We start from the raw sequence: 25,151 nt of genomic DNA, 5'->3' as shown, positions 1-25,151 counted from the left end.
AGAACTCATTTGAATAATTATCTGCGGATTCTACTCTGAGCTGCTTTTGGCCAAGAGTGTCCACTAGAAGTTTGCCTACATCCTATATATATGTCTTCATGCCCCTACCGTCCCAAGTTCCTGTCAGATGCTTCTCATCCCCTAGGCATCAAGACCAATGTATGTCTTCCCTCGGTCCCCTTTTTACTGTTGATCCTGAGGAAACTGAGGCAGTGTAATGAATCGTTGACTATATAGCACCAGCCGGGGCCAGGCAGTTCTGGTGCTCAGACTTCATGAAACTCTGTGTTGCCCCTGACCACTTTAGCTGCTTTGTCTAATGTAGCCTTGCTGAACAGTGGAAACATCCAAACCTGGAAACATTATTCCATTTGACAGCCTGGCCAACATCCAGCAAAAATAAATGTTTCAGCTGAAATGCAGAACATTCAGCTTCAAAGTAGGAAAAGACTTGACTAGACTGATTTATGAAATTGTGTGGAAGAGGCTTTCTGTTTGAGATCTGTATATCAGCTGCCTCCCCTGATAGCATCCATCTCAGCTATATTGAGCTATGCACTAGTCATGAAACAATCTAGCCTCATGTATTTATCAGCAGTCTCTGCATATCAGTCCACTATCCTGCCTCGTACTGTATTTTCTTACCTTACGATGGCTAGATTCCTTCCAGGTGCTGTACTTTGTTTTTTCCACTCACTTAGTGACTGCCTTCCTCTTGTCACCTTTCTATTGATGGCTGTCCCCCTTTGAGCCCTTAGCAGTCATTCCCTAAACCAGTGGTCACCAACCAGTAGATTCCAATCCACCGGTAGTTTTGGAGCCTCTTGCGGTAGATCTTGGAGCCTTTTGGAATCGATCCAAGGCTGGGGTGGGGGCCAAGTACTTGCGTGCATGCACGTGCACGCCCCAGCCCAGCAGGTCAGTGTGTGTGGAAGGGAAGAGGCAGGGGTTAGATCGAGGCCCCCACAGTGAGGGGCAGTGTCACAGAGGAAGGAGCAAGGGTAAGTTGAGTGGGGCTCTGGCTGGGTGGGACTTAGGTGCTGGGGAGGAGCTCCCCCAAATAACCTTTTTCACTCTCTACCTCGATCTGCCCTTCCCTTCCCTCCCTACCATAGACTTACCTGCTGGGTGTGGGGGCGGGGGCGGGGGGAAGGGGGTGTGGCAGCAGCACATGGTAGATTTTGGGTTGCTTTTAGTCCCAAAGGAGATCTCCTACATAAAAAGATTGCAGATTGCTGCCCTAAACCATGCATCACTTAAAAACAGTCTTTCTAGCAAACATTGCTTCAGCTTGGAGGGTTAGGAAAGATTCTCCTTGTGGGTTTTCCTTGCACAGTATTTCATAAAGTTAGGATTACTCCCAGGTCTCATTTAAGTTGCTGCCCAAAGTTTGGGGTTCTTATGAACTAATTTTTTTCATTTCAAAGTTATCTTTTCCAATTCTCAGTGAACCCTGAGGGAAACAGTTTTTTCGTATAGTTGATGCAATGAGGGCATTGTAATGCTAATTTAAAGAAAAAAAACTGTGGTCTTTGCTGCTGAGATTGAGGTTCAGGCAGAATCCTCTCAGAGGTGATCTAAGTGGATCTCCAAGTTATTCTGAGCTAGCCAAATTAGCCACCGACTTATTTTAGGGCTCAGGCAGCCTCTGCTGGCTGCTTGAGGATTGTCCTTAATTCTGCAATTTGTAAGGCATCTATGTGAAGCTCAGGTCACATATCCACTGTTGTTATGCCAGGGGGCCACACTCCTCCCCACCCCCACGGTGCCAGGTCAGACTTCCTTACCCCATGCATCTGCCCCCACCTCCTATTCCCCTCTGTTTGGCCAGCTGAGACCTGCCTTGCTAGCCCTGGGTGCCAGATTGGGGCCCGTGGCTAGAATGGGCGCTGCCCAACCAGCTCACTGGGTAAAAATATCAAGTGCTGCTGATCTAGAGCATGTGAGATGTGCCATATTGATGGATCTAGAGGCAAATTGTATAATGGGATTTAGTTGCAAAAGATGCTAATTATTTTGAATAATTGCTGTTCTACTGTGCATGTATAAATATGATACTTTCAGACTTCTGACAGATGCAGAATGGTCTGTGGGGAAAATGGGGAAGTCACATTGCTTGAGATGAGTTAAAACTATATCTAGCAGAACACTCATGTATTGACACTTAAAAGGCAATCCTGACCTGGCTAGATAGATGACCTTGTAAACTTGTTTTCCATCGCTGTTTTCTTTATTCCATAATTCTATCCACAGTTAGTTTTAGCTCCGAAACTGGTGTGTAAACTTCTGTGCACTGTATGAACAATACGTCTCAACCCTGATTTAGAAGGTCTTTTTCAATAGGCAGAAAAACTACCTAGCTTGTCAAAATGAGTAAGGTATATGTTGGCAGCTCCTAAGAGGCAGACCACCACCAGTCCCTTTATAGCAGGGGCGGGTAATTATTTTGGGTGGAGCACTGCTTAACAAGTTTTGGTGAGCTGTCAAGGGCAGCATGAGTAGTCCTGCCCCTTGACAGTTGCCCCACCCCCTTGTTACTATCTTGGGACGAGAAGTCCAAGCCCTAATCTCTGACCTTTGCCACCAGAAGTGTCTTCTCCTGCCCCCCCCCCCAAATACTCGTTGGGGGAGGAGGAGGGGGGGTTGCCATTTTAGAACCATAAAGAAACCAAATCATACACTAAAAGTCAACCACCTGCTATGGCATGTTTAAATTTTATTACAAAAATATTTTTGCCGTGAATTTTTTGCATACCATATATAGAGGTAATTGCATAACAACTCAAAAATAAATGCTTAGTTTCTTAAATTCTTATATTCTGTGAGTGGTGGGGTGTTGGTGTGGGTGTATGGTAGGATGTGGGGAGTTTGTGAGGGGGTGTGCGCAGGGGGATTGGGTATGTTGGGGGTTGTGTATATGTGGGGAGCTTGTGGGGGCAGGGTGTGGGTGTGAGGGAAGGTGGGGCGTATGGGGACCCCTGCATCTCTCCAATGGTGCAGCAGCAGGCAGGACACTCAGGGCACAGGGGCCTGGCAGGGCATGGCTCCGGCCAGTGCTGTACATTGCAGCAAGGGGTGCAGCCTCCCTTGGGTCGCCTGTATCACCGGTGCTCCCTGCCATTCGCACACAGCCCTTGCACTTGCCAGGCACGGGAAGGAAGCCCCACATGCTGGAGCTGGCTGCCTTTCCTGTTGGGGCTACAATAGCATACTGTATGTTGAGTGGCTGCATTACTCCCAGTCTTCAGCAGCGCCCGTAATGCACGCTAATCATACAGGTTATCTTCTGTGACGTAAAAATGCTGTATACCAGTGGTCCACAGTATCAAACAAATGTTATTTTTTTATTAAACTTAGTTAAATTTGGCATCTCTAAAACAAAACCCATATTAAAGCCTATAAGTTGTTCTTTAAATGTGAAAAAAAACCCACATGCTTGCAAAAGTATTTGCAATATTTTATTTCAAAGTTTCCTGTTCCTTCAGTGTGTAATTTCAGGAATCTGGGAATTTTCATAAGACTAAGGTTTCGAAGCCAAAGTAGAACTCTTATTTCTTCCACCCACAGTCACCCAAAATGAATCCATTCTGGTTTTTATACTGAGTCCGTATATCCTGGTGTAGTATTTGAAAGTATAGTTTGTGCTGTGTGGGCATGCAAAATGGAAGTTGTTTACATTGATTATTGTCACAGTATTTTGATTCACTCTTCGGGGTGCCAGCTCGTGTTGTTTGATTTCAGTGATTATACAATACAGCTGCTGGCTCAGTTCAGATGGAAAGCAAATTGATTGTATTGCCAAGTAGATATTTATACTTTTCTCATAAATATTTTTTGCATGACCTGTAGTAAAGCACAACTGCCTTCGGTAAGCTGCCAAACTAGAGAAGATAGCATGTGCTTTGGATCTTGTTAAGGGTGGCTTTGTGTTGGAGTCGTGTGTAAAACTGTGGCGCCTCTCCTCTTCCATCTGTCTGGTACAGTAGTTCCAAGGTTGCTGTTGCCATGATGGCACTGGCCAGTCACTCATGTGGTTTGTGTTCAGTCCTTCACAATCTCCTGTGTGCTTTGAATAAACCACTTCAACTCTTGGGGCCCCAGTTCCCCAGTCCATTTGTCCCTGCTCTGGAATAAGTATTGTAAGACTCTTTGCTTTTTTTTCTCTCCCATGACTCGAATGTTTTTTTGTAAATGTGTCCATTCAGCACTATGGAAGTCACTTAGGGTCGGTTCATAGTTTTTTTGGGAGGTATGTCTGCCACTTGTGGACCGAGTAACACACGGTTAAATGTTTAAATAACCTATGTTACACCCTTTCCAGGGCCTAAATACTCATTTTGAAGTTTCTGTGTGATGCAGCCGTGTTGATGTTCTGAAGGAAGGTGCAGTGATTTGCCATGAGTAAGCAGACCCCAGGAAACCTATTTTTACATTATTGAATAGACAGGGTTAACAAATCACAACCCTATCTGAGGGGTGATTTAATATTCCATTAAACTGTATAGAAGGTGAAAGGAAAAAATTACGAACCCTCAGCCTTTGAGAGTTTGGCTTAACCTTCTCTGTGGAAACTGTGTGTTGTCGAGACTGGCAGATTATAGCGTGTCTTAAGCCTTGAGATCATGACGGTCACTAAGGCATTGTCTCGAATAGGTCAACAGCTGCATTTTTTATGTCGATGATGTACCAGATCATTTTACTGAAGCAGTCCTCAAAACTTGAAACAAAAACCTATCTGTTTGGAGCCTTTCCTCCTATCCCTTGCACTTTTAAGTATTTGTAATGCTTTGAGTGAAGAGTCCTACACTATAAAGTTATGAAATTATGGAGCAATTGTTGTGTTATTTCTTTTAAGTCAGTGTATATTTCACACCAAAACTCATTCGAGCTAGCCATGAAGCTGTGTATACATCTGCTATACAACTTTCAGTATGTTTTATTTTTACAAACAGATTTAAATCCCGAGTGCAGTCTTTATCGTATCTCAGTGGAATTTGACAGCTAGCTTTAATCCTTGGAGAGCTACAGATGCATGTTAAAATTTGCCAGATATTGGAAATGTTCCAGCTTTGGAACAAGAAACTGTCTTTTGCTAGACAGTGGTGCACAACAGGGACACTGATAAGCTTTCAGGCCATAGACCTTCCTGCATCCAAGACTGATGAATAGCTCTGCCTGTAGTGGAATATAATGGAACATTACGGAAACGGCCAGTTCTGGTAGTTTGTGAGCTATTATTTTACAGACATCTTAATGTCTTATGTCTCTAAAACAATAGAATAGATAGTGACTCCGCAGAAAACTTCTCTACAACATACAGTATTACTGTGTTCAGGACTGAGTTCCCTGTACCAAACTTTGCATCGTAGAATGAATGTGACCCTTACATATTTGGGGCATTCTGTCCTAAGCCTTTTTTTAAAATGGACTTGCTACAAATTGTGGCCAATATAGGAATATTTTGAGTGGTAAAATACATATTTTCCTGTTTGCTTAGAGGAAATGTTTACTTTTGCATATTGATTGTTTTCATGGGCAGATTTTGGGTTTTGGTGAACTTGTGGTCTGCAAGTCTCAAAAGCATTGTGAAAGCAATACTTATGTTTATCATTGAATTTAGTGTATTGTTTTCAAATCTAATCTTTTGTGTAGGACTGTTTGTATATCTCAGTGAAAGTTCAAGTACTGGAATTTGCTAAATTAATGTTCTTATCTGTGTACTGATGTATTCAATTTGATGTATACCTTTATGTCCGTTACTGATTGTTCTGTAGGTTTACAAAGCTTGCTTTTATTATAGCTTGCTTTTAGTCATATTTAAAATTTGCAGTTGAAATTGTGGTCAAAATAGTAAAATACTGATTAGTAATGTTAAAAACTGTTGCTCAGTTGTAAGCGTATGTCTGCTTGCAGTACTGAAAGGCTGGTCTTAATTAACATCTTAATTTGAAGGGAGACAGATACCTTGCTGATAAGATTTGGAGGTGAGTATAGTTGGTGGAATCGTGATCACATCTGAAGACAGAAATGATGAGAAACCTGGAGATTATTAAAATATTGCAAAATACAAAGCAAAGAATTTCATCTTGAAAAAGTGTAGCTAATGCCTCTTTGAGGAAGAGGAGTATTCTTGAAATACATTTGTTTAGCAGGAGAAGGATGCCTTGGAAGAGGTCATACTGAAAAGGTTTGAGCTGCTAGAGCACAGCAAAACAGAAACATAGATGCAGTTTTGAGCTGGATAGGCAAAAACATCATGTCGTTGAGCAGAGACACTGTGCTTCACTTCCAGTGCTGCACTTGGGCTTCAGTTCTGCTCCTAGGGGAAAAACACGTTTTCTTTAATAGTGCAGGTCCAAGCCTTTTGTTTGGAGTATCGGGTTGTAAAATTGGAGGTGTTTAGGAACAAAAAAAAGCTCTCTGGGTAGAGGACCTGACCTACAAGAAGATCAAATGCTAAATGCATGCAACTTTCAGTGGCTAAGGGAACAAAGCATAGTCCACAAATACTTGAGTGGTGTAAATACAAAGGGGAGAGAACAAATTATACATAATATAAAGTACAGAAATACTGCTTGAAGCAATGGGAGTGAAATTTAATTATGAAGGAGAGTTTAACCTGGTTACAGGGTCATCTTCACAGTGACATGTTATAGGAAGTAAAATAATTAAGCATTAAACATACTGTCAGCACTGTATTATAAGCAAAGTCTGTAGAAGTACATATATTTAAGTTTGCCTGACACTTTCAAACTGAAGCCTGTTTTCAGTTGCTTGTCAGTTTGCCAGACTTTAGCCATTTGGGCTGATACTTTCCATGCTTAATCTCTATCTAATAACTGAATTTTTGGACTGTTTTAGTGAAAAAAAAAAAATCAGTTATACCTATTTTCCTTCTAAGCTCATTCTCAGATGGCTTTCCCAGTGGTAACATGTTTTCCAGATGTTTCATTGAACAGCTCTAGCTCCTCCATGTTTGGGGCAGGAGCTATATGTTTGCTGCCAGATAGTTGCCTTTTGTTGTCCTCATTTAAAATTTATCTGGATTCAGCAATTATGAGCCCCTGAAAATTTCAACATGCTCAGTAGAGTTTGTTAGAAGCTGTCCATCTGACCATGTTTCATCTCCCATTAAGCTTCCTATGCAGTAAGTAGAGTTGGTCAGTGAAGCTGGAAAATGAAGTTTTATAGCAAGTTACTTTTTGTCTTGCCCTTGGGCGTTCTGCTGTTGGTGCCACTGCCTGAGCTAAATGAAAAGTAGGACTTTAAAACAGCAGTGTCCAAGAGAGGAAAACATTCAGGTCACATCTAAGACAAGCAGCTAAAAACTTGCCGCTTACTACTTAGAGTCTCTGATGCGAGCTGTGCCATTAGAACCGGCAGACATCGGAGTGTGCAACTACCTGGAAGCCACATTTTTCTACAGAGCAGTTTAGGTGGTCAAAAAAGGCTGCCTCTGGCTTGCCTTTGGGAAGGCTCTTGTGGAAGCCCTACAGCATGAGTGCCTGAAAAAGAAGAGATGGGAATCCCATAATAAAGCAGGGGACTCTACAGCATCAGTTACCTGAGAACAACAGCTCCTCTGGAGAGTTATTTCCTTTGGCCATAATTGGTTAATCAGAAGCAAAAAAAAAAAAAATAGTGGCCAATGCAGCTCTAGTTACTCTAATATCACATTGTAATGCTGAAGTGATGATGTAGCTGTAATGGTCTAGGAAACATGCAAGATGCCGGATATTGCCCACAAAAATTCTTGCCTCCAGCATCACATGGGATTCTTGCTTCTCCAGAGGCTGATCAGCAAACTAATGTCCATCTGCAGAGCCCTTGCCAATTCTTTCCCTGTCCCTTCTGACAAGGTGGTGCTTGCTGGTAATTTCTCCCAGGTGGAGGGGAAGGCTTGTTTGCATATCAGCGGGATATGCTTTTGGGGGAGAAGCTCATGAGGAGAGCAGGCAGCATTCACATACTTCATTTAGCCCAAATAGCAGTGGTCACCAGGTGCAGCCCCCCCACGGCCTTTCTTCAAATAGGCAATCTCCTACAGTATAGGTTTACAGTAAGGGTGTGAAAAATGGGCAGTATTTGATTTAGGTTTGGATTCGGCCCAAATCGGGGGCAGTGATTCAATTAGTTGATTTGGATCACTGTCCCCTGATTTGATTTGGCCGAATCTGAAGATTCGATGCTGATTTGGAGAATCAGCAATTCAGATATACGCACAGCTTTAAATGTTTTTTTTTTCGTAACTCAAGGTACCAGCACAGCTTGTGATCGTTGCGATGCTGGGGCAGAAGGAGCATCCCTCCATGTGCTCGGCAGCAAACCCGGAAGTGGATATGGATTTCTGATCCACTTTCAGGTCTGCTGCAGAGCAAGCAGGGGGCCCTTGCACACCCCCCCCCCCCCCCCAGCTCAGCGAATGTCTCTGAATCGATTTGGAGGGTTTCGATTCAATTTGGAGAGATTAAAGGGTCTCCTGATCCTATTTGGATTCGGCGTTTCGGCCGCCAGATCGAATCAGGGACTGAAGCTTTGCACAGCCCTAGTTTGCAGCCTTTAACTCGATGGTGGTGAAACGGCTGTGGCTGTTTGTCAGCTGTGGAGAAGGTAGAGTCAGTTTGAGGCATGGCTTCAAAAGTTTTTGGGGGATCATACGTGATATAACACATGAAATACAAGTTATGGGGCAAGCATGCCATGACAGCCTGGCTCAGGATAAAAGCAAACGGGTACTGGATCTAATACAGAGAACTGTTTGACCCCTCCACTGCTTTCACATGATTTTGTCAGTCAGCTCTAGCTTTACCATTCAACAAACCATACTAGAATATTTTTGGAGAAGGCAGATATTTTTCCAATCATTATACTGCTCCGAAATTGGCCACAAATACACAGTAGCCGCTGGGTCTGGATAATGCTTCCGTTTCCCTTGTGAAGGGTGAGGGTATCATATATGCTTTGTGACTACAGTTGCTCCCAGGTGGCAGATACTTCATTTTTCTTATTCCACTGAAGAGGCAGTGGCTGATCTGGGTGTTGATGTGATGTGTTGCAGCACCTTGTGGCCTGTCTGGCTGTTCAGGTAGGACTGTTCACTTGGCAGTTTACATGTGGACCACTAATAAGAAAACTGACTACCTGTTGTTATAATAACCTGATAGGTGAGCAACTGCAGAAAGATGTGCAGTAGCACTAACACTCTCACTTGACATTATGCAGCACTATGCGTTTAGGTTTGCAGGGGCGGCAGGTGGAATCACCTTTCCGAGCGCACCTTGGAATATCTCCATGTCTTCATATAGGAGTGGCTAAACCCTCTCGGCTCCTCCCTAGATTTGTTCAAGGGGCCAGTAGAATAAACCTACAAGCTGTATGATATGGTCTCTGCCAGCAAGTCCCTTATGCCGCTCACTGCGTCAGTCTGAAGTAAGCATGTGGGCACTGCAGTTGCTGAGGAGCAGGTACTGCAGCCCCTTCGGCTGGTCCTGTACAGCATACAGGAAACTTTCAGCTGCTAGCTGAAGCAGGAAGTGGTGATTGGGTGAAACTCTGCCTTTTTATGTGCTGGATATATATCTGAGCAGAGAGAACTCCCTGCTAACATTTTTTCTTTATTACCCCGGGTTAACACAGGTGATTGCTGGCTTCCAGGTTATACCCAGGAGTGAATTAGCATTGTATGGTACTTAAGGGTCCAAAGCCATCCAGCTAGGATGAGGGATGATCAACTGAATAATTCCCTTGCTGTGCCTACTGAACAGACAACTGGGAACATGCAGACTTCCTTCCAAGAAGTGAGTGAACATCCTGGGAAAATCCAGGGTGGGAACATCACTTTCTTCAAGACTTCAGGTAGAAGGAGCACCACTTGACAGCAGTGTACCTAGATCTGTGATTCAGCAAGACCATGGCTGCAGACTCCAGGAGCGGTACTGTGAGCTCATCTTCCACCCACTCACTCCTGCTTTCTGCGTACCAAATGCCCCAAACCCCAAGAATAACAGTAATGCAGCAGCTGTTTGGTGCACCCAGCACTCTCTTCCAGTCTTGGGTATACTACTTGCGCTCAGTGCCATGTGAATGGCAGCACCATTACATGCATTTGATATTTGGCACATGTGGAAGCAGTGACTCTTTCTAGTTCAGTTGGAGTCAGTATAGACACGCCCAGTTTCCAACAAGTGTGTGTGTGTGTGTGTGTGTGCATATGCATTTCAACAGCCATCGCGGGAAGGCAATAAATGAGTTGTCTATGGGTTTTACTGGAGTGTGGAAGCAAACGAAGGCAGTGTGCTGTTCCTGGCTGGAGAGTGGGTGGAGGATGTACCAGGTCTCATTGGGTGTATGGAGAGAAAGTTGGGAGGAGTTGTGTGAAAGAAAACACCTTTTTGTACCCTTTAACTTTTTGATTTGTTTTTGCACATAAAGAAAAAAAAAAAAACTGAGTGGAGGTTGGTCGTACTGTCCCAACCTATGTCAGGTTTGCCAGCTTTTCACAGAACAGTTCTACACAGATATTTTTCAGATTTTCTCTTTCCGCTTGTTAGGTGCTCGTTGTTTGGTGTACACACTGAAGGTGGTAGGGAAGGATGATATAGGGGGCATTATTCTAAAAGGGAAGTACTGTAAAGATAATAGATCACAGGAACTGGAACTGGAACCCAGGCCACAAAACAGAAGAGAAATTGGGGATGAGATTTTTCAGTTTTTTGACTTGTAAGTCAGTTTCCTAAATTAAAGTTGGGGCTTATTGAAAATGACTGAGTAATAAACTACAAAGCTGTTTACTTTGATTGCCCTCAGGAAAGCAGGGGAATGATCAGGTGCCACCCCCATACTCCTCCCGAAAGTGGGACAAGAAGGAGAAGCTAAACAATGCATTTACTGTGTTGTGGGTGACAGTAATAAGACACATGTGGTTGGGAGCCAATATCATGCACTAGTAAGGAGGCGGTGGTGTCAGACTTCAGTAAATAAAGGGATACAAAACTGACACGAACAGCAAGCAGTAAAACTTAAACAACCACAGTTTTCTGCTTGTGTTTTTAAACCGCTTTTATGTGTTAGGGGAAATCATTTTGAAGATGAAGGGGAGGCTGGAGGTAGGAGAAAGGCCAAATTAATCCCAGAGGCTGCCGCCTGGTTGAATAGTCTCTTAGGCTGGGCTCTTCTCATTAGCACATGGATACAACCTGCAGCCCCTCCTTCATCTGCCCCAGTCAGTGGTAGAACAGCTCAGTTGCTTACTCCCTTACTAATTATGGGTGGCAGCTGTGCCAGCTTGTTTGGCACAAGAGCCAGGCATGTCGGTGGCTGCACTTGATCAAAAAGGGGAGTAGACCTGACGTTCGAGTGGATGGTAGCAAGAGGCAGCACAGTAGGGCAGGAAGGGCCAGGAGGGGTAGCTCCTGAGCTACAACAAATGCACCCTCTTCCCTCCCTCTGAGCACACAGAAAACCAGTCACAGGGGTGTCAGGCAGCCACGTTTGCCTGCCCTACCAGTACCACCAAGTCTGTCATACTAAAGCAGATGGCACTTGAGACAGCATGTAGGTGCCCAGCACCGTGCACGCCCCCTCCCCGCGCCTGTGCTGCCACCTCTCAGGAGGGTTTTTAAAATTTTTTAGAAGTATTTTTTTGTTGTTGCTGCTGTTACTCCCGCTAAACCCTCCAGCACACAAGCCAGCCGAATTAAGATGGTACAGCAGACTTCACTCCTGGCTTTCTTGGATTAGAGACCTCGACATGCGTTTATCATAGGTGTTTATTTGTCCCTTCACAAGGAAGGTAGCGGAAGCATCTCAAAAGTGACGTTCAACAAGATTGTACAAAGTACCTGAACGTACGTGCCTCTCTGTGACAGGATCCTAGTCGTCTTCTCTTCACCACTTCCTTGATTCATCATTGGCTTTCTCTAACTTTTGTGAACTTCAAAAGTTTTACTTGAAAGACAGACAAATAAAGGCTTTTTTTGTACAGCTGGAAACGTTCCAGGGTGACAGGTGTTTGAAAAGAGGTTTTGGATGCATTTTATATTATAAATCTGTTAGCCACTGTGCTGGATAGACAGAGTGTTTCAGATTTTGGAGAAAGGAGAAGAAAAAGAGTTGGGGCAAGGAATTGTGAGATGGTTGAATTTGAGGGAGTTGGCTCATCTAGGGCTGAACCAACATCTCTAGTAGGGTTCATCCCAGTTGGTGTGGCAGAGCCTTGGGTTTGTACCAGCGCTGTAGCTTTCCTCTGCAGGAATAAAACACTTAGCTAATCTTACAAGTAAAAAAAAAAAAAAAATTGATTTCCTGTTTTTGGTTCAGAAAAATATTGGGTATTTTGCAGATCGTCTGAATATAACTTTTGAACTCTTTATAGCTAATCCATCACGATCATCTTCATGCAGGGTTTCCTCAGATCTGTCGTTACAACAAAATCAATCCAAAACCATTAGTCATAATAGTTACATATTTCATTTTTACATAGTGGAACAAAGCCATTTTATATCTTCTGAGTCATTCTGCATTATCAAGATTTATCACAGCTTGCTGGGACATTTATACAATGATTTTTTTGCAGCACAATTATGCTATTGTTTTTACTCAATATTAAAGTGTATACAAGTTTTGCACCTGCTGTGTTTCTTAGGAATCGTCATGGTGAATTTCTTATGATAAGAATCAGTGTAATTTTTAATGTAATTGCTTACATTAGTATTTTATCCAGAGTAACATCTAAGCTACAAAAACCCAGTTGTTGGGGCACGGTACAGTGGATTGGCAAGCATGCATCAGAAACTAGTTTTTGGAAATCATCAGAGGACAATCTGTAGGAAAGATGTAAATACTAGAGAGTGACTGTATTGGCCAGACATTCTCCTTACCCAACGCGTGAAAAGGTAGTGATTAGTACTGTTTCTGCTGTTGCTTAGACATCCTTTCGCAGCACATGAAATGCAAGCCGTTTCCTCTTTTTAGTAAGAACATTTTAACATGGTATCTGAAAAACTCTGATAAAAGAAATATTCTATTTTGTACGTTATCTTTACCTTTACGATATGTTTTCACATCTATGACCGTGAAATGGTTTACATGCAACAGTGATAGACTCCCGTGTCTGTACGCGACCAAAGGATGGTTGGGTCTCGCCTGCTCTTCTAACACAGCTCACCTGCAGAGGTCCAACGTTTTTTCAGCCTCTGTGATCGCAGCTAGGAAAGAAGTTGGGGAGGATCGCTGTTTTACAGTCAGTGCAGAAGCAGAAGTTTTAGCCGTCGAAAATAGGGAGGGTGGAGCCAGAACTTGTTTATGGAATGTGTCTTTCCTGCATACACACAGCCGAGTTCCCAGTAGGTGTGACCTTTCTGGGGGGTTTGGGGTTTTTTTTAATTGAGCGAGCGCCTGTTATCATGTCTAACTTCATAGCTTGTGAGAAAACCAAGGCTGGCCTGTCTCCCACAGGTCTGGCCTGGCCTTGTTAACAGATTACAGCATTCCACTTGTTAGTACCAGCCACACAGGAGAAGCTTTTTATTATTACACTACCAGGCTGTGATAAAGCAGGCAGTCTTTTTATGGTAGTTAAGTCCTCAAAGTGACGGTTCATGTTTTGACGATAAGGAGACAGAGCTCTGGATGTCAACCATAGACTTGGATTTATCTGTAATAGTCAACCGGAGCTTTAAGTCCCCTCCGCAATGACAGGAGCCCTATCTGGAGTGAGGGTTTCCAGAATCTTAAACTGGAGATAGTGAGGCCTTTTCCTTCCTCATGAGTCTATGCAGGGTTAACCCCATTGCTATCTGAATAAAAATAGCTATTACGAAGAGGGTGGATGCTTTTTTCTTTTCTTTTCTTTTTTTTGCCCAGTATGTGCACTTTACATGAATATTTTGTGTTTAATTTATAAACTTCAATCGGGGGAGAAGGCAGAAGGGTTAGAAGGCTGAGGAAATAGAAATGCGCTTTAAAGTTTTCATTTTAACTGTGTTGATGATTTTGAGCATTACAGTATGAAATTCCTAAGTTTTGTCTGTCATTATTCTTGCTAATGGAATATTTGGAAAATTAATTTGAAATACAGACATGTCGCAGTGTTTTAAACGGAGCGTAGATAGCCATGAGAGCTCCAACCTAGACCCTAATTTATAGTTCTTTCAAGGCTTTCTCTTTCTAACTTTCTGTTTCGTGCTCCCCTATATTATGACAGTATGTAGTTGCAGTTTCTAAAGGTGTGCAGAGCACTGTTTGTGTATTCTTCAGCTGACGCCCCTGTAAAGCAAGACCTAGTCCAGTGCTAATTATAGAAGTCTGTAGATTATAAGGCTTCAGTGTAATCCAGATTATACAGTGTTAACATTTTCTCTGCTGATATCAAAGTGTAGAGGACTGGCAGCCTGAACTTGTTGAGAAGGGCTGGGAGGGATAACAGCCTCCGACCTTCAGAGTCCTAAACAGCAGGTCCTTGTATGGCTAAGTCCATATAAGTGTCCACCTGATTGGTTAGACCAGGAGAGATCAGCGCTGTGACAGGTGTTGGAGAAAGCTACACCTGTTTTCCCCATATGCTGATTTAGTGATTGCATTTTTGCGGGAGTTCCAGACACTGTGTGTGGGATACGCAGCACATGCCAAGTAACATGAGAAGGGATTATATCTTGCTAATGATGACCTGTGATCTTTAAGGATTTCATAGAGTAGAACTGAATTTTGTGGAGTGCTGCATTAATATTCAGAAGTGAAGTTAAGTAGTGTATTTATTGCTTGCTCACATACAGATGCTACGTAAAGCTGGATTTATACATTTATTCGTCTGAAAACTAGAAAATAAAATATATGAAAAAATCATGGGATTGATATTTTTCATTTTAAAATGCTCATTTTTGACCAGAAAGTGAGTCCTACAAATTTACTTGAGAAAGTTCATGAATGTAATTAAAGCTGTGCAGAATATCAGAGCCCGGATTCTGATTCCATGCAGTGGGGTTAGACTGAATCCACTCAAATTTAAGAATATTTTGTCAGTTTGAATTAAAAAGCCCTTTGTCCCCGTCCTTTCTTCAAGCCTTTACATTTACATTTTTAAGTGTATATGAAATTTATATATTTTATATTTTCCTTTTGAAAAAAATCATATTAACAGTCTGTCCCTATATGTACAAAACGTTCCTCTTCTGTTGAAAACAAACAAGAAACAAACTAGCTTGTTCTGTTTTTTAACTGATAAGTATTTAAAAAAAAAAAAAAAAAAAAAAAAAGACTTTGCAGTGTTCAAGGTCAAGATCGCCAGTTCAAAATCCTACTTTTTGATAACTAATTTTCATTACCCCTTTTTGTCTGTAATAGTCTGTGCAATACTCATTTTCACATTTATCATATAGAGTAGCTGAAGTTTCTCCCCTATTAACTGATCAACCAGTGCATTAAAAAATTAATTTGGAAGTTTTACTCGTTGTCTTTTACAAAATTAACCTTACTGTTTCCACGTGAGAACATACAATCTGAGGCACCAGGTTTGCTGTGTTACTAATACAAAGGCAATGGTTTATTTTGGCGTAACATTGGTTTTACAGAGTGTACTATGAGACCAAGGATTTTTTGTGATATCTTTTATTGGACCGGCAGTATAGTTGGGAGAGCTGCAGGATAACTTGTGGGCTTTAAGTGCCCTTCCTCAGGGTATATTATTATATAAGAAATCGCTGCCCTGAATACTTATGCTGGAAGAGGAAGCACCTGTTTTAATACCACTGGAGACTCAAAAATGTTTAAGTCTTTGTTCAGGCCAGGACACTAGTATCAGACTGCTTAATTACATAAGCAAATACCTGAAACCCCAGGTTTCTCTGGGAGCCAAAGTGGTGCCTCTGAATGGACCTTCTGTCTTGGTGCCCTATGCCCAGCTGGTTTTGGAAATCCAGTCTGCTAAAAGTGGGGTGGCATCTGTGAGAGTATTTATGGTTTCAGTGGCTCTGAATATGATTAACAAAAAGTCTTGGCAAGTCAGTATTATTTGTGTGTGAATTTTCCAATTGTATTTCAGACCTTAAGAAAGAAAGGCCTTAATGGTTGTGAGAGCCCTGATGCTGACGATTACTTTGAGCAAAGTCCACTATCGGAGGACAGATTCAGCAAACTAAATGAAGATAGTGATTTTATTTTCAAGCGAGGCCCTGTAAGTACTTTTATTTTATCTCTACTTTTTATTTGTTGATCCTTTTTATTAACTTCATTATTTAGGCTCTGAACAAGAAAGAACACAGAGGGTGCGACAGCCCAGACCCTGACACTTCATATGTGCTTACACCCCATACAGAAGAAAAATATAAAAAAATTAACGAAGAGTTTGATAATATGATGCGGAATCATAAAATCGCAGTGAGTACTAAAGTATGGCTTGTGCTTTTATCATGTGCATGAGACCTTTCACAATGTTTGCCTATTACCGAATAGCAATCCATAGTAAAGATAAGTTTGTTTAATTGCGTATGTTGTATAAATACCTTTTCTTTGTGTTTGGGTGAATGAGATCGGGGGAAAAAATATGGATGTTACATGATATTTCCATAGAAGTTAAAAGATCTTATTTGGGAGTGGTCTGTAGTTCTTCCTCTGCTCCTGAATTTTAATATTTCTGAGTAATGTTCCTGACACTGAGGAACCCACTTGTGCTTTTTGGTGTAAGACCTGTGTGGAGATCATTCTTTTATTTTATTTTTTTACATTTATTTAGAGCATATTGAATTACAGCAAATGGAAAATAGGTTGCAAACATGAATCAGATCCCATCTTGTGTTATTGCTGGGCTTCCCCTGCACCAGCAAGAAGCAAGTTTCTCTAGCTTTAGTTTAGCTGAGGGACTCCCAGCTGTGGGGTGCCCCATGCACCCCCACGGCTGAGACCATTGCTACATACCACGTACCCCTGCATCTAGAAGACAGCAGCTGCTATGATCTTCTAGCCACTGGGATTCATGCCCACAGCCACAGCTGGGAGCTCCGATCAGCTGATGGGGTTCCCACTCCCCAGCCACTAGAGCAGTCTACCCATTCAGATAAAAGCTGGGTAGAAACCAGCTGTAAAGTTTATGACACATTTTCCAGCAATAACTTTTATAGCTGGTTAAACCTCTTTGACGTACAGTAGTTAATTTGCATGTGTAGCCAGTGCAAATTTATTGTGCAGTTAACCAGGTAATTGCATTAATGCATGTAATATGTAGGGGGGGCCTATGGCACTTAGTCACCTTTTGAAAATTTTAACTAGTACATTGTAGTATGATTAGAAGATTGCAGCCTGTTTGGCAGTTATCAAATCCAAAAACACACCCATTTGTGGCCTGCACCCTCTCATCAATGCCAACATGATTGCATCCGCTGTCAGTTTTCTAACCAGCTAAGTCTGATGGCTTTGGAGTCTGATGTTGGTGGAGCAGCGTTCTTGAAGAGGATCTGTGGGGGTCCCAAGATTCTCAAAGATTAGGCACCACTTGCTTTAGTTGTAGGTGTACAGTCATAGGCTACTGTACTTTTGGAAGTTAATTGTTGTTTACAGAATTAACTAGTAGGAGCTATTCCAGGGAAAGGAATTCCTCCTAATTAAAAATAGTGGTGAGCTCTGCTGTCTTCTTTCACTTGCAGGTCATTTGATCTCTTGTAGTAAGTACAAATGGACTGGTTAAGTTTTGTAGCCTGCACAGAACCCAAGGTAACTGAATGGTGTAATGCAGGGCTGTCCAACTTCTAAGTGGCTAGGGGCTGCACACTGCAAGGTCTACACCAGTGGGGACCAGGCAGTCTCATCTGTTTACCATACGGGCAGCCTCCTATATATGTATATGTGGCCTTGGTCACACCCTCAGCTCCACACTGCACTGCACCACCCCCAAGGGCAGTTGTTGTAGCAGCTGGATTGATGAGGGGAGCAGCAGCCAAGCAGGAGTCCATGGGTCACAACTTAACACTTTATGGGCTGCCCGTTGGATAGCCCTGGTGTAGTGCACAAGGATGGTCTCTAGTCCTCCCCCCACCCCCAGGTGATGGAAGTGGTTCCTCTGTTTAGAGCAGCAGGTCCTTTGGAGGAGAATAACAGCAAGCTGTTAGTCTTAATATGCCACATTTGTTTTTTCAACACACTCTTTTATACTTGGAATGCAGGCAATATATATTTTTTTCTTATTGCTAGTTAAAATCATCTCTAGAATTTGCATCCTTTTGGGCTTGAACTTGAATTGCAGTGGTAGTTCTTCAGACTGTCTTAAAACTTGTGATACTCTGACATAATATGTTAGGTCATCTTCTCCAAGTCAAGCTCCCAGAAACCTTCAGGTATGCTCCCTCTGGGTATCCTCCTCTAGCAGAAACATGAGTTTTTGCGGGTGACTTCTGGCTCCCTCGGATGCCAAGAATTCTAGGCCTGGAAGTTCCTGTGAAGAATGAGGATTGCGTTACATTTTTAAGCTTTACCATTTCTTAAATATGTGGTTTAAATTCAAACTGTTACACTTTTGCTTTGATGTCCATGGATCATATGAAAAAAGTAGTCCCTTATTCTTTATGAAAGACTATGTTGATCGTGGTCAAAGGATAGGAACAACCCAACGTCTGGAATAGGTAATCATAATTGACTGCCTACCTTTATATGGCTTGGCAGCCTGAAATATGCATCTTCATTGAGGCAATAAAAGCTGCCATTGTTAAGGGCTTCTACACAGCAAGAAACCTATAAAAGAATATTGATATTCATTGCCTTTCTTACCTTATTTCGTATGCTGAAAGTGCTTACAGTGTATTGTACATCTAAACTTTTAGAAGAAAAATGAGTGCGTTTGTTATGGATATTAAAAAGTTGTGTGAGGTGTCTTCCATATAAATATAAAAATGTCATTCATGCAGCTTGTTGTTAGATAAATGATTAGAACAGAAGAATGATCTCTTAATAGCAGTATTTTTATTTCATTACAGTAGAAGTCAGTGCACCCATCTGTACCAAAAAGTAATGTTCTTTCCCTGTCTTCTAAGATTAAATTTAATATACATACTATTGTTAAGGTCATGTTGCTAAGACTTTTAGAACATGTAGCACAGTACTTTCACTAGTGTGGTAGGAATATATTGTTGTAAATTTTTTTAAAAATTGCAGCCAAAAAACCAGCCAGATATTTTATGCTATTATTTATTTTAAAATTATTTTACTACATAAGTTACTTGAGACATTTGTGATGGACCTACTGTTTATTAATGAAAATGAAAGAGGTTATATTGTTTATCACATGTTACTGAAATTTTATTTTTTAATTTTCTTGGCATTATCCTTTGGGCTGAGGACAAAAGGAATGGAAGATTTTTTTTTTTTTTTTTTTTTAAGATTATTCCTTTAAAATCATTAAAGAAACCCCAGTGTTTTGGAAAAAGGAGATATTCAATTTTATATTGTTAAAGATTTATTAAACGTTAAATGTTCTTTTATTGGGAGTGAATATAACTAAGAAGTAAGGACTCCAGTCAGAATTGCTACAGCCCACTAATCAGTGTGCAAAACAAAAGATTTACAGAACTTTATTTATATCCTGGCAGATAATTTGACATCATTAAAAAATGTATTATTTTGGTTGATGTGTACTGATTAGAATCCATTTCCTTGATTTTGAAATAAACCAGATTCACTTCAGAATTTCTTACCTTAAAAAAAAAAAAAAAAAAAAAAGAAGGCATAAATTTACTTATAAGTAGATCTTATGTGGTAATATTTTAATTTCAGTATTGAGACTGTCAAAGCAATGTGTCACTACTAACTTTTATTTTTTGTATCTCATAACTGACTCACTATTTTGTTTTATAATGTGCATGTTTGTGTATGCTTACATTTTGGGGATGCAACAATTTGTTCATTGAATATAAAAATGTAGAGCTTGTCACCTGACTTTCTAGTAATAAGAATCAACTAATAAATACGGCATACGTAGGTGAACATTAGTTGATGAATATCCATAAAATATCTCCAGCCATGTTTTTACAAACCTTAGCTCTCGGTACCTTCTCAGCTGATAGTAAACAAGCCTATTGAAAGAGATCTCTAGCAAGTACTGTGGTTCTTGATGCCTGTCTTTGTAAAGCGTGGGTGTTTTATAATTATACATATAGTGATCACAGATTACAAAACTAACATAATTTAACCTGTAGGATTTTTTTTTTTTAATCTGAATGTTACAGCCTTGACAGACATCAGTATACAGTTATTTACATGACAGTTTTAGAAATATAATTAATGCTAATGTCATCTTCTTTTTGTTTTCAGCCTGGCTTACCTCCCCAAAACTTTTCAATGTCTGTTACGGTTCCAGTGTCCAATCCCAATACTTTAACCTACAGTAACCCAGGGAGTTCCCTTGTTTCCCCATCACTGGCAGCCAGTTCATCGCTAACAGACACGACCATGCTCTCACCACCTCAGGCCACGTTGCATCGGAACGTATCACCTGGTGCCCCTCAGAGACCACCGAGTACTGGCAACACAGGTAAGATTTCAGTAATGCTACATTTCCCCTTTTCCCTTTTTTTTTTTGAATGAAGCTTGATTTATATTCATAGATTCATAGATGCTAGGGTCGGAAGGGACCTCAACGGATCATCGAGTCCGACCCCCTGCCTAGGCAGGAAAGTGCTGGGGTCAGATGACCCCGGCTAGATGTCTATCCAGCCTTCTCTTGAAGACCTGCAAGGTAGGGGAGAGCACCATCTCCCTTGGGAGTCCATCCATATTTTGGCCACCCTTACCGTGAAGACGTTTTTCCTGATATCTAGCCTAAATCTGCTCTCTCTCAGTTTGTGACCATTGTTCCCTGTTACCCCAAAAGTCACCCTAGTGAACAGAGCCTCTCCAATCCCTTGCTGTGCCCCCCTAATGAATTTGTAGGTGGCCACAAGATCCCTTGCGGAGGGTGAAGTGGTCCAGGTCCCTCAGTCCCTCCTCATAGGGCTTGGCCTGTAAGCCCCAAACCATAGGAGTGGCCTCCTCTGGACCTTCTCAAGTCTATCAACATCGTTCTTGAACTACAGCGCCCAAAACTGGATGCAGTCCTTCAACTGCGGTCTGAGCAATGTCACATAGAGGGGAAGTATCACCTCCTTGGATCTATTTGTCATGCATCAGCTGATGCATGATAGAGTGCGGTTAGCTTTGCTGATGATTTCATCACGCTGACGACTCATGTTCATGTTATATGAGAGACTAAGTAGTGTACTGTAATTGTGACTTTTCATATGGAAAAAAGTATTTTAATTTGATAGAATGATGTTATCTGAATAAAAAAAATCTCTGAATTTGTCTTTTCCCTGTTAATGTTATTAGGTGGCATGTTGGGGACTACCGATCTCTCGGTGCCAAACGGAGCTGGTACTAGTCCAGTTGGTAAGTACAGTACCATTTTTATGTCAACTTGTGCTGAACATTTGTTTCTTGTGTGTGAAGTCACTTAAGTCAAAAGTGTGGTTTATATAAAAGCAAAGATAAGCCAGTGGACTGTTTTGTATTTTCTCTGTGTTGAAGCCCCCTCCTCCCCCCACAAACTTTGTCTTTTAAATTGGCACATTTTGCAAAAATCTTGTACAGTAAAGGCTATGTTTAACATCCTCCTTTTCCTCAGTAACAGATAATTACCAGTATTTTCACTTTTTATGGCCTTGGGTTTCAGTAGTGGTTGCTGCTTTTGCAAAATGTTTCTCATGTCCCTTTGTCAAGAAAAAAAATTTAAAAACCTTCATTGAACTCCTGCATCTTTCTTTGGCAGAAGCTCCTAGATAGCTCCACAGAAGCAATGTACCCCAAATTAGTATTTTAATAGCAAATACTATTATAAGGACTTGTATAATAATGGGTTTCTTACTTTAGTAAAATGCACTACAGTACATTTGTTAATCTATTGTGCTAAAGAAAATGAAATTGCAGGTGTACCCAACATGCTTTCACATGTGTGACAATGTCCTTCTCATAATTGGTACCAAGGCGAATACTGGCAATTTTATCTCGCTATTCAGGGTGTTGTAGTCGCCTCCTTCTGTTGATTTTTTTTCCAAGTGAGAGAATGGAAGTTTGGAATATTGTGTTTTTGGATGACTGAGGATTTCTGCTTCTGAGGAATTTGCTAAAGAACAATTGAGACTGTCCTTCAGAATGTCAGGTTCACCAGTTTTGTATATGCTGACTGCATGTTGTCCATAAATGCTGGAACTTGCAGAATTCCTTCATTTAAATAACTCAGTGTGATGTAAGCAGACTTCACATTATGCAGCGAGTGTGGAGACATCTGCATTGCATTCTACCATGTTACAAGAAAGCAATCTAAGCACTGAGTATCCAGCTCCCTTATATGTTTTCTCCCCCTTGCCCCACATCCCTTCACCTCAAGATGATAGGATGGTTGAGGACCAATTTGAGGGTATGCGTGTTTGGGTCTTAAATATGGGTGTAGTAAGGAATTATCTGTCAGAGGGAACTATTGTATAGAACTTGCCTAGGTAACTAATGACCAAATATTCATCTGACAATTGGGGAAAACATAGCGATTAAAAATCAAAGTTCATTGAGTTCAAAAGCGCGTTGTTAATTCTTCTTTTGATAGCTACACATTAGGTAATATGCAGCAGATGCACAAGTATTATTAGGTGACTTCTGTTGCAGAAATGGAAACTTGAGAGCTTTTAATAGAGTTCTTTTAGATGGAAACTAAAGAACAGGGCCTTTCTCAGACATGACTGATCCCAGATGTCAGTTTCAAGTTGTTCAATGATTCGCTCATTAAGAAAATTATCTCCCAATAAACGAGTTATTTGAACTGAATTCAGTGCCTTTTTTTTCCAAAATGAGACCCTTTATTTTAGAGCCTCAAGTTCTGGAGGCTCATTCTTCCACTAAGCTAAAAAGCATAGCTATTGAAAACCAAGGTTCCTATCTGACAGTTGGGCACTGCTTCTAGAGTATCGTCAATGCTATTTGTGTGCATTAAAAATTACTTTTAAGGAAAAGCAATAATAATGTATTGCAGTGCTGCGTATTGGTACAGCAACGTCATAAACATTATTAGCAACAAAATGTTTTTCTGCTCGATCATCAAATAAACATTCTAAGAGCTGATGTGTAGAAACAAATTAATGGTCTTCATCCTTTGGTTTTCAGAATATTACCTCCACCCATTACCCATTTTCATCCAGATATCAGTTGCAACGTACAACTCTTGTGGTTATAGGGGATTTGCGAGATGCATCTCCCGCAGAACTTCAGAAACATTCAGAAGATGCCATTTCACTGAGCCACTAGAGCACAGACTCTGCCAGGGTGATATGACTTGCTTATATGCTTTTGAAATGGAGTGGCAGGTGTGAATTAACCTTCCCTGTCCCACAGTTCTCAGTTGCAGCCGCAAACCCAAACGTCAAATTACTAGTGTATAAGCAGATTCGCTTTACTTGCTAACGTGTCACTTAAAGTTTGGGTAGGTGTAATTAAGGATGAAATATGACAAGGTGATAGTATCCATTAATTCGAAGTCTTTTCCAGTGGTTATTGATAATTAATATGTTTTTCTAAAGAAGTTTTAGTTACAGTATTTCCAAAAGGTCTGTTTCTTAGGTGGTTGCAAAAGGCTGTGGTGGGTTACATTTATGTATGGTCGCTTGCTTATTTGGTAACTTGTAAGGTTAATCCTTGTGTCTGTATATTTAAGGTCTCAACTCACCCAAGGGCAAGGGCTAAACATAGAATGGCTGTACATTTATTTCACTGTTTCCTCTTGCATTTTGTAGAACTTCATTGAAAGTGATGTGGTGTGTAAGTAACCTGTCCATTTTCAGAGTACAGCTATAGGCATGTAAAATTAAATTTTATGGAAAATAGCTTATTAACAGACCAGTAAAAATATCACTAGTTGGTTGATGTAGTATAGAATACTGAGCGGGTTTAATGTTTGGGCTTGTGAATTTTACAACCATTTTGTAAAATTGATGGTTGATAAATCATATAGTAGTATTTCTGGATAAGATTGTAAAATGAGAACATTCATTCAGATGCTTCTGATTTTACCAGAATTTTACTTTCCATCCAAAAATTTAGTGATGTCCAAGAAAAAAATTTGAGTCTCAGCAAGTAAGTTTTACCAGAAAATAATGGAAGAAGTCTAATTTGACAGCGGCGTAGTGGTGAGATGGCAGATGTAGCTTTCAGTGGTGCAGTGAAAAGTTTTCAGTGGTCAGTGTTATGGTGGTGTAGCCATGGTGGTCAAGGAAAAATTCAAGAGGAAAGATTTTTTTGAGGTGATTAGATTAACTTTATAGTGGGAAAAATAGGTAAGATATAGCTAAATCTTCCAGGCCTTTCTCAGACCTTGCCTCTATGAAGTAGTGTTTTGCATGCTCACTGGCTAGCAGTTTACTGTTTAATAAAAGTCTGTCATTTTAGAGTTGGCACAGTACATGTGTGCATTTAAGTGAAGTGGAGAATTCTGTTGAGTAGGTGTGATTGGCTAAAATTAGATGGTCTCAGCTTAACCGGGATTTAGTCAAGAGTGAGACACCTACCTTTTGAAGAACAATTCACATTTGATTTGTGCATCTATAGCAGTGGGAGCCACCTTTTGCAACCATGCTACAAACTGGCCCCACACTCTCCCTGATTGCCACTCCAATCACCTACCCTTGCTCCATCTGCTGCTCTGCTTTCTGCCCTTGCCCTATCTGTTGCTGTGCTACCTATCCCCTTCCCAATCTTTTGCATGCCACACACAGAGGCTACCCATGTCATTTATAGTATGATGGTTTGGCCACCCATTATGTGTAGAGTGCCCAGCATTGCATTAAGTAGCTCTGGGCCCTGCTCGTTCCCTTGTCTAAGAGTACTACATTCTGTCCACGGTTGCATTGATCTCTCTGCTACATGCACGAGCTCTTCATGTCTTTCACATGCATCGGAGCAGGTGCGGTACTTCATAATGGCTGTCGGTCGGCAAAGTTATTTTGTTTTTAATGGTGCGCGGTAATGAAGCCCAAACAGTATTGACCGGGGTGTTGTTGAACAGCTCCTCGTAATCTAACTAGGCAAAATAAGACTTTACTTTTACACTGGAGATGGCCGTTTGTGGTTTTCTGCAGCCCCAGAATGAAAGCACC

At 41.2% G+C, this 25,151-nt stretch overlaps 1 protein-coding gene across 12 annotated transcripts in view; it reads left to right on the top strand.

The window, feature by feature from the left end:
* The window catches only part of MEF2A (myocyte enhancer factor 2A), a 150,680-nt gene that overhangs the window by 91,955 nt on the left and 33,574 nt on the right, over positions 1–25,151 (top strand). For 9 of the 12 annotated variants that reach the window (XM_090029660.1, XM_090029656.1, XM_090029666.1 and 6 more), the window contains 3 exons: positions 16,234–16,371; positions 20,290–20,509; positions 21,343–21,402. In XM_090029660.1, coding sequence (XP_089885786.1) covers positions 16,234–16,371; positions 20,290–20,509; positions 21,343–21,402 — 418 coding nt within the window. Of the gene's footprint in view, positions 1–16,036; positions 16,169–16,233; positions 16,372–20,289; positions 20,510–21,342; positions 21,403–25,151 lie in introns of all 12 variants that reach the window. The other 3 variants (XM_090029667.1, XM_090029665.1, XM_090029668.1) reach the window with 2 other exon arrangements.

The sequence above is a fragment of the Crocodylus siamensis genome, chromosome 15 (genome assembly GCF_052110815.1).
Source record: "Crocodylus siamensis isolate JL-2025a chromosome 15, ASM5211081v1, whole genome shotgun sequence".
Classification (NCBI taxonomy): Eukaryota; Metazoa; Chordata; order Crocodylia; family Crocodylidae; genus Crocodylus; species Crocodylus siamensis.
The sequence above is the reverse complement of the archived record's forward strand: the minus strand, read 5'-3'. Positions and strand labels throughout refer to the sequence as shown.